At 43.1% G+C, this 9,851-nt stretch overlaps 1 protein-coding gene across 1 annotated transcript; it reads right to left on the bottom strand.

Moving 5' to 3' along the window:
• Positions 1-4,580: 4,580 nt before the first annotated feature.
• TMEM52B (transmembrane protein 52B) lies at positions 4,581-7,847 on the bottom strand. Its single transcript, XM_026864172.1, has 5 exons — positions 7,800-7,847; positions 7,114-7,157; positions 6,401-6,439; positions 5,282-5,448; positions 4,581-4,831 (listed from the first exon to the last, which is right to left on the bottom strand). The coding sequence occupies exons 1-5, from the start codon at positions 7,845-7,847 to the stop codon at positions 4,581-4,583; spliced, it is 549 nt and encodes a 182-aa protein (XP_026719973.1).
• Between the last annotated feature and the right edge of the window lie 2,004 nt (positions 7,848-9,851).

The following is a 9,851-nucleotide window of genomic DNA, read 5'->3' as shown; positions in this document are numbered from 1 at the left end:
TTGCTGTCTGAAGCTCACGTAGGCAGAGGTTCACCCTAAAAGGGATTCCCCAAGCATTGCCAATGCTGTAACCATAGAAGCAGGAGATAAAAATATTTGCACAAATCTGGCAGCAGGGTTTGTAAGCTGTTCTCCGTGGGCACTGCTAGGAGATCTGCAGTGCACTGCTGTGAAGTGAAGCTAGCTTAGGTAGCTAACCGGCTAAAATTCTGTGAATTAAGGAAAAAAAGATCCATTATTTGCCCTGTGTTTCTTGGAGATGCCATCTAGGTGGATGGCTCTTGGCAACCCCTTGGAGCTGCTGTTCAGCTACCTATAACTCTGGACTCCCTTGGGTATTTCTTTCATTAGTACCTCCCCTTGGGTACTTATTCCATTTGTGCCTCCATAAGCTATCTTCTTTTTTTGTTTGGTTTTTTTTTTTAAAATCTTTAGTGTGGATTCAGCATATTAAAGCCTCGCTTGTCAGGAAACTTCTGCTTTGTAGTCTGAATGGTGATTAAATCACAGAGGGTGTACCCGAAGTCATTTGTGATTCTGCTGTTTGATGTCCATCAATGGCACAGTCCTTGCCTGGTGTCTTTCCTGCACCACTCGTGACTGGTCACCAGTTTCATTTGACACTGGATCTATGGCAGCCTCAGAGCCAGAACAGGCGCATTGGCCCTGGGTGAGGGCACAGGGTTAGTCACTCCCAACAAACAATGGCTACTTGTGTAGATGTTTTCCTTTCCTGTAGGAAATGGCTCTGTATTGTCGATGCTGAGCCGCTGTCTCACTGCTCTATTTTCTACAGGTTCTTATTTTTTGCAAAACTGCTACTCAGTCCTCCCAAACTGATTGCATGGCCTGGCCTCAGCTCGAGTTGCTTAAGTGCATACAAATGATGTTATGAGGAGATTAAGGAAAATACCTTGTTGTGTGGTGAAAAGCAGCAGTAACAATAACACAAGTCTGAGATCCCTTTGTTCCAGCCAATGATTCGGAGTTGCCTGTTGGGGACATGTAATTGTTATTTACAGTCCTGTGAAAACAAAGGAGCAATACAACAGTGGGGACAAAGGGGTGTTTCTGAAGGTGGGTCTTTAAATACCACATGTCCTAGGGGAATCCAGAGGTGGCTGGACAACTCCTTTACAGCACCTGATGTCCGTGTACTCTTGTTCCCCTCATGTGGCTCCAGCCCAAATTATGTGCAGGCTGAGGGTGGCCAGTGGAGACTGGCTGCTCTTTCTCCTTCCATATCACTTGTCCTATGCTTGCTTGGCGCCCATCCTTTTCCCAGTGTTTGGTCAAGGGTTGGGTGAACAAGTGAGCCGAAACCAAGCCAAGGGTCAGTGACTGGGTTATGATAGAGTTATCTTCAGTACTTTGTGCATTATTTTCCCCATCTGCAGATGGAATACTAAGAGTTGTCTAATGCGTAGGCAGTGTGACAGCATGGGTAAAGTCTGTAAAGTGCATAGGGATCTTTGGATGCAGATATTTAATTATTCATAATGAAAGAAAATTGCTTTTGATGGCATTCTTTCCCTTATTGTGCAGGATATTGGAGTGCTCTGCAGGAAAAGGGTACTCCAGTGCAGCACCTTGACACCAGTGGCTGTACACAGCAGCTGAACAAAACCTAAAATTATTTAATGATTAATAGAAACCTTTTATTTATTTTCCAATGTATGTTATTCTGTGTTTGTGAGCAATTCACGTCCCTGTTGCTCTTAAGCGTGGGAAAAACAGTTGCTACTCGAACATTTGTTTAAGTGTTGTATGAAAGCATTATGTTTAATAATAATGTTTAATTTTCAGTCTGAAAGCATAAAAGATTTCAGAGTGCTTATTTGGCCAGTACAATAAAACACACAAAGTATATTCAGTGTCCAGACTCAACAGTGAGATGGAACCACCGCTAATGGCGTAAAAAAACCCCAGCTGAGTAACAGCAAATCGCAGTACCAAGTAGCAGTTTATCACTGTAAATAAATAAACTTGCTTTATTTTTATGGCCTGTCATCTGCTTCTTCACAAAGTGTATGTGATCTTTATTGACTGTCCTCATTTTTGGATTGTGAGGAGAGAATGTCTTTGAATCATAACAGATCTGAGAGCGAAGACTGAAGCATCTCAGGTCACTGACAGCGGGTCTTTGCTTTCGTACAGAACCTTCTGTGGTTAAATAGGGTGTCTGTAGGTCTGCTTCTGGTTTTTGTTTGTTTTAATCCCGTGTTTTATCATGTCCTATGGGCTCTGAGTGCTCATCTGAAGTCAGTTTGGTAGGAAACAATCCCCGAGCAAGTGAAGTTCTATCTATCATTATTGTCACTGGAAATATTTTGGATGTCTTGCCAGTAAAAAAAACCTTGAAGATATCAGCTCTAGCACCTAAGAACTGAGTGAGACAAGCAAAGAAGGATGTGAGCAGGCGGGAAGGGACAGGGGAGTGAGACAATACTGGCTCTGGTCAAGGGGAAAACCTTGAAGACAGCAGGTAATGCCCAGCTCTGGCAACGAGTGACCTGTAATTTTTCCCCTTGAACCGGAGAAAGGAGCTAGCAGAGGTGATTTGATGCAGAGGAGGGGGAAACTGAAGAATATTGAAACTTCCCTTTTTATTGCACACCTTAGAAAAAAAAAATGACGGTGTAATTATTACTGCAAATGAATACTAATCGCGCGTTCCCGGTTTGCGCGGCGGGATTGCGGCCCTGTGGCGCAGCGCCGCCATCGCGCGTTAAAGGCCCGCACAGCTCGGGGCTCGGCGGCGGCAGGAAAGGGGGGAGGCGGCGAGGGAACGGTATGTTCCCCCCTGGAAACGGTTGTGAAAGCTTCCAGGAAGTTTCTGGGCTTCATAGTGCTTGACGCATGTTCCGCAGATCCAAATGTCTCCGCTCCTTTCAGGCTTTTACCGTGGAGTAAACAAGAGCCTTTCAGGAAATGTTCTGCAGCTCGGTGGAGAAATCGGGCTTGAACTAGACTTCAGAGAGCACCTGATGAAATAAGTCACTCCAGCAGATGTTCCACGAACAGCCGTTATTATTATTTCAAGCGTGCTGTATAGCCGAAGAGACATAACCTTGTATGTCATGTCTTTACCCGTCCCAGTTTATCACTCAGGAATGGTACAGTTAGGTCATGACTGGGCGATTCAGGAAGAACTTTGTGTATTCCCTTGGCTACAAAATTCCTGTGACTGGTCAAGGTCTGGGACATCATCAAAGTTGTTTTGGTTGTTCAAGTTGGCGTTATGTTACCCATGAAGCTATCTTATCAACCTTCTCTAAAATTCTCTGTGTCTGTAATCTCAACAGCAGTTTAGGTTCCTAAACATATTTGGGGACCTGGTCCTTGTTGTCCTTAAGTACAAAATAACTGTATTTTCTGTATTTCACAGGAAAGCAGATCAGCATCTGAAGGACAGTGAGAATTTGAGTACTGCAGTAGGAAAGGCCATGCAGGCACTTCAGATAGATGTGATATCCGTGACCTGTGTGTTCATATCAACATTAACATACACATGCAATCCATTCATGGATGCTTATCGTATAGATAGTTGATGTCCTTCTGCTTTAATGTTTTCAGTTGCTGAACGTGGGGTAGAGACAATACTGATGTAATTCAACAGCGCCTTTATGAGTACCTAGCCCAAGAAAACATTTTGCAGTCCATTCCTATGGTCATCCAGACAGTTTGATGAATATTTCTGGGTGATGTGTTTGTATCAATCAGGAAAGATAAATGATTTCTATCCGAGAAATGTTTAAAATGTTTTAAATGGTCTTATTTAATTTGATCTGCTTTTGACAGCAACAGTAGGAATAATTAATAATACAGTATGAATGCAATTAAAAAGTGATTAAGCTTTATTTCAGGGGTAGTGTTCTTGCTTGTCCCCTCATTTGATCTGTTAGCACATACATCATAATATTTAATTCAAATGAAGAGTTTGTGACTACTATTTCAGAATTTCTATATATCTTATTCAGAACCAGTCTGTCTTCATTCCATATATCCTGTAGGATATTTAGGGCATATACTTCACATACTACAAATGTATGCTGCCCTTTGCTTACATACAGATTGCGTTCCTACACAGCGCTTTTTTTTTTTTTTTTTGACTATAAGTGGTTGGCACTTTCCAGAAGTTCAGTGTTATTACTGGGTGTTAAGACCTTCTCACATGTCTTTGCTTTTTCCTTGTTATGAAAACCTCTCTGCCATCTCCAGGAAATGTAGGCTGGTGGCAAGCAGAATGAGCCAGCATCTGCAGTCTCCCTGCAGGTCACTAGCCTGCAAAGTGGCTCAGCTCCTTGATCCTGCTGCCAGCTTATTCTTGCAAACTATAATACTAGTGATGTGCGTATGTAATAACTGGACATGGAGAATGCCGATGGCCAGTTATCTCAAGGTGGTGTCAAAAGGAGCCACCAAAATACGCTGGATCTGAAAATAAATGGAATTTTAGTCTCTTTTTTTCCCTTTCTCATTAGACTAAGGAAATTAATCTGATATTCCTAACCCTGCCCAGGAAAATGAGTCTCTGCACATAACTATTCTGTATTATTTGCTGTTCAGTAAAACAGGCACTAGCGTCCTGGGAGGGCTGGCTGGGCATCCTTGCCCTCGGCAGATGCCTGCAGTTTTTCCTCCGGCACTGGATCCAGGTCTGGCACTTTCTGCCCTGCCTTGGCGACTGTGAACCTGCTCATGCGCAGAGCTTCTTCGTAGACTGGAGGAGTGTCTGATGCTGAGAGGGGTGGTGTTCCCTGTGCAGCGTTATGGGAGTGTGCCACTGCTAATATCCTCCTGGCAGCAGGCCCAAACACAGAATGGAGAGCTGAAAGGGAGCAGACAAAAGCTGTTTGCCTCAACCTGAAAGCACGATGCCATTAGAGGAGGACAAATATATCTGCAGCGCACAGGCTTTTCTCTCCCCACAGCCTGACTGTTTTGCTTTTCCTGCCCCTTCATCCTTCCCTAAAAGGGTAGTATGTGAAACCCCATCAGCAACATCCCACAATTACTCTTTCCTTAAATGCCACCAAAGCCCGTAGCTGCCCTAATTCCACCCAAACATGTCTCACAGCTGATTCACCATCTGGCTGCATTTGCTACATGAAGCCTCGTGAGCACCTTAATTTGTACTGTGTACAGATGCTGCTTTCCCCGCATCTGGCCATGAACTTCCCTCTGTCAGCCTTGCGGTGTTGTAATCTGGGGTTTTTGCAGTGCAGCCCATTACTTCAGGGTGTGCTGAGGTCCCCGGCCTCTGTCAAAGCCAACTCACAGGTAATGGTGCTCTGGAGGGTGCTGTCATGATCAAAAGCAATGACGGTGACCTCGTAGGGCTGAGGACCCGATTCCTCCCCCGTTTGACGACAATGAAAACAGCATCTCACGCAGACAGAGACCAGGCCACACAGGAGCAGCAGCCCACCGATCACCACCACCAACCTGGAAAGGGAGAGGACACAGAATTAGTATGGAAAGGTTTTGTTTGCAGAAGACCTCTTAATGTCTCTCCCTGCTTAAAGCAAGGCTAACCTCAAAGCTAGGCAAAGTCATCTTGGGGACTTGTCCAGCAGAGTTGGGACAGTCTCCAGGGATAGAGATCCTGTGTCCTCTCCAGGCACATGTTTCAGTGCTGCACCATCCTTGAGGGAAGCATTTTTTTCTTTTGTCTACTCAGTATTTCCCTGTATGCAGCTTGGCCACTCACCTCAGGTCCTTCTGCTGCATACCTCTGAGAAGGCTCTGCCTCTATCTTCCCTCAAGATCCACCTTAGGTGGTGGAAAACTGCAATTAGGTTGTCCCCTTAGCTTCCTCCAGGCTAAACAAACCTGGTCCTTTCAGCCCCTCCTCACACATCATGTCCTCTGGACCCCTGACCATTCTATTGGCTCACCAGTGGACTTGCTCCAGTTTATCAACATCTCTTTTGCACTGGGGGACCAAAACGGGAGTACGTATTCCAGATGTGTCCTCATGAGTGACAAGCAGAGAGAAACCGTATCTCTCCATCTGCTGGCTATACTCATATTAATGCAGCCTTGTAAATATCCAACAACTACCATCCTTTTTAATGTCATCCTGGTGAGAGTTACTAAGGGATCAGACTGAAATTACTTTAAAAATGGGCCTTTTAAAAGGCGTATTGTGCCATGAATGCTTTATTAATATTGTCCATCTGACTAAATTAGTGTGGAATGAAAAAGGCTGGCAAGTCAACATTTGTTAAAGATGACGTGATAGCTAAGGGATTGCCTTGCTACTGTAGAGCATTAGAATGTCCCAAGAGAAAGCAGGGGGTGGCATCACACTTGAGCAGGTCACATTTAATCCCGCTCTTTGCTACTGGGATTGTCCAGAGATGCAGATATTTAGAGTAAACATATGCCATCTTACCAGATATACCACAAACGGTCCCACTCCGTACCTGAACAGCTGAGGATAAGAAGGTTCAAGAAACAGTTAGCCACAGAATATCAAATAAATGGGAAGATCCCTATGGTTCCCTCTTCCAGCTCCCCTCACGCTCCTCGCTTACTGTCCACCTTCTAAATGACAAAATGATGAGAAACTCACTGTGCCTAGTGCTGTTGTCCAACCTCATCAGTCTTCCCGTTTGGTGACTTTCCATTCTGTTTGGCTTTATCTCTTTATTTTCTCCTGCCTGCTGAATTCTGTTTGCAAACCTTAGGGATCTACATCCACAATTGTTGTGTCTTTTTTGTCAGAATATCATTTCTGCTATTCTGACACATGACATCACCAAAAGTAGTATTCACCAAAGCAGTATATTTGAAACTGATTTTTCAAGGAAAGGTCAATTCCAAATTCATAATCTCAGTCAATCAAAATTACACCAGAAAGCTCTTAACTATTGCAATTACCCAAATACCTGCCAGGAACAGTACTGCATGATGGGTATGTTGATCAATAAAAATAGTAATACACTTCACATTCAAAACAATGGAAATTTTATGTGAGTTTTCAACAGTTGCTATTAAATAAGCTTTGCTGGAAAGTGTCAGCCACCACATCATAACACTGATGTCTACTGTTGCCTTTGTCCTACATTGTTTTCGGAAAAGAGTGAGAGATTGACAAATACTCACAGTTCAGCATTGAGGCAGCTTTCCTCACCTCTCACCTGGGGGAACTAAAAGGAGAAAACCAAACGAGGCACAGCTAGAGTGAATTAAGTCTTTGTCATACGCAACTTTTATCTCTGTTACCTGGACTATTACCCGTCTGAGTCTCCTACAGTAAGGACTTACTGTTATCTATCTTCTGTTGTTTCCATCATATATTCTGCTGTAGGTTTTAAGTTGCTGTGTTACCAGCTGTATTGTTTCATATGTTAACTTCCCATAGTCATTAAAATCCTGCTTAGGACTGCTCCCAGCACAGACCCTGGCTTGCCTTCAGCCTCACCACAGGTTTCCCTTTCCCCACCACAAGCTGTGTCATGCTACAGATGTAGATCCTCCTCCATGCTCAAATACTAACAACGCTTAAACGTCCTGCTCCATATTATACCCACACTGATTTGAATCCAGCTCTGTCCCCCCAGCACTCTTACCCTTCTCATTCCTTTTCCTTGGGTACTCTGATGTCTGTGTTACCATCCCTGCAGTAGCAGCAAATATTATCTTCTGTGTGTCTGCCTTTTATATGCCCAGTTCTTTTTAAAATGAGGGAAATCATTGTGATTGTCGACTGCTAATGCCTCTCCATCTTTCCAAGGTAACTCCGTAACTGAGCAGAGACCCCATAAAAAGGAACCTGAGATGTGACTTACCCATAAGAAACACCCTAAAATAATGCAGATCATGACTGGGCTGTGCATCCCCACAGGATGGTTCTTCGGCCTCTTGGTGTCTCAAGCTGCTCAATGTCTTCTTGTTCTTGTTAGTTTCAGTTCATCCTCACCACTCACCAGGAAAGGAACAGATTCCTTGTTGTGTGTTGAATGAAATCTCTTTTTCTGCTCTACCTCTTGCTGTCCTCCTTTGGGTCTATACTTCTTTGCCCTTCAGGTTTTTGCTTTCTCTCTTTCCCTCTTTGTCACTAGCAATACCTGTTTGCTTCTGCTTGTCTCCTTTTGTTATTCTCTTCACCTATTTCTCTCCCTCTTTTGAAGGGATCTCTAAAGCCTTCCAGTCAGATCAGGAGAAAAGCGGTGTCTACAAGTTCTTTAGATGTTGAACTAGTTCAGTGAAGGGCATCATGAGATCTCTGCAGACCTGACTCTTCCCTTCGGTGAGCAGAAAGGGTCTCTGGGTTTGTTCATTCCCAATTATTCCTCTCCCCGCCCCTACCCTGAGGGGGGGTGCATTGAAGGTCACATTATTGACCTTTTTAAATGGAGTTCAGATTCCTGTCCCTTCTCCAGTACTTTTTCTGCTCTTGCAGTCATATTGTGCTACCTCTGTGGATTCAATCCATTGAGTTTAGGCCATGTGATCAACATCCAGAGTGTATGTTACAAGTGAGATGTTCCTGCTGAAGTGAAAGCACTTGCAATATAATAATTATATACAGCATTTTATATATATATAGTTATATGTGTATGTTTATATGTATACGAACGCAATATACACACACACGCACACACATATATGCATATGCAATACCTTTTGTATCTCCCATTTTAAGGCTCTGCCACCATCCCTCTTACCTGGCAGTCGCCTGCTATGTCGGTCCTGCAGCTGACGTTCTGCTCACTCACTGGTCCCACTCCTGAACTTCCTGCATGGCCAGCCAAGTCCCCCCAAATATTTTGCATCGCAAGGAATACATGTTGATTCTCCTATCCTGGATACTATTTGACCTGCAACTGGTTAAATTTGGAGGTTCCATTCAACAAGCCACTAATTTTCTTTCTCTTGTAAAACTGCCTTAGATTTCTGTTACTGCTTGTGGCTCTTCGGAATGTTATTACATGCATATAATTGTGTTCACCTTCTCTTTCTCTTTTGAATAGCTGAGATAATAGAAAAAATACTCTGCAATAATGTGTTACTATTTGTGTTTGGGAACCACCTGGGACTGGTGCATAAATATATGTTAAGGGCAGGCTAGCAACTAGAGAAACTTGTTGCTCCATGTTTCAATCACAATGCATTCACATTAAACTGGTGAATCATTAGCCTCGGTAATGCATATTTGAGTTGCAGAGCAGAACCAATGGATTCATGAACATAATGTGTTCTCCCAAGGCAGGCTAAAAACAATTTACCGTTTTCTAATTATAAAAGTAGTGGTGCAGTATAAACACGCCTTAGCATAGGTCAGTCGGTCGGTCTGTCTGTCTATTTGTCTGTCTGTCTATCTATCTATCCATCCATCCATCCTAGTCTACTATGGGAAGAAGGTTTCTGAGTCCCAGGAGACAAATAAGAAACACAGAAACCTGAGATATTTGGTTTCTATTTACATGGGTATTGTCCAATATTCTTTTTGTCTCTCCTTAAGTTCTTTTGTGTATTATAGGAGTTTGAGAAGAAAAGACCCAACAGAACTGTAAAATAAACTTGAGTGCACATAGGACTTTTAAAATTGGTGGGATTCAATTTGGAAAACAAGTGCAAATTACCGATGTTTTTCAGGGGCTTTTTATTATCAGTGTGGTAATAGATTATCACTTGGTTTTTAGCTGAAATTCAGTCTCATGAGAATTTCAAATTCTGCAACGATCAAATATTGGATAAAGTGATAAAAAATTTCTCTAAAGAAAAGGCGGCAGTGTGACACAAAACAGTGATCCCTCCAGAAGCATATCATAACTCATTCTTGCTGAAACTTAACTGATCACTCTTTTTCTATTTCTATGGCATTGCAATTAATATTG

The sequence above is a fragment of the Athene cunicularia genome (genome assembly GCF_003259725.1).
Source record: "Athene cunicularia isolate RWA chromosome 1 unlocalized genomic scaffold, athCun1 chr1_part2, whole genome shotgun sequence".
Taxonomy (NCBI): domain Eukaryota; kingdom Metazoa; phylum Chordata; class Aves; order Strigiformes; family Strigidae; genus Athene; species Athene cunicularia.
This window is presented reverse-complemented; position numbering and strand designations above follow the sequence as displayed.

What these genes read in the sequence shown, in the direction of transcription:
- TMEM52B (XM_026864172.1), bottom strand. Translation starts at nt 7,847, where the DNA reads ATGCACAGCCCAGTCATGATCTGCATTATTTTAGGGTGTTTCTTATGG. An exon ending in TTTTAGGGTGTTTCTTATGG is followed by an intron (nt 7,158 to 7,799) that starts GTAAGTCACATC and finishes TTCTCCTTTTAG; the next exon opens with TTCCCCCAGGTGAGAGGTGA. An exon ending in AGCTGCCTCAATGCTGAACT is followed by an intron (nt 6,440 to 7,113) that starts GTGAGTATTTGT and finishes TCTTATCCTCAG; the next exon opens with CTGTTCAGGTACGGAGTGGG.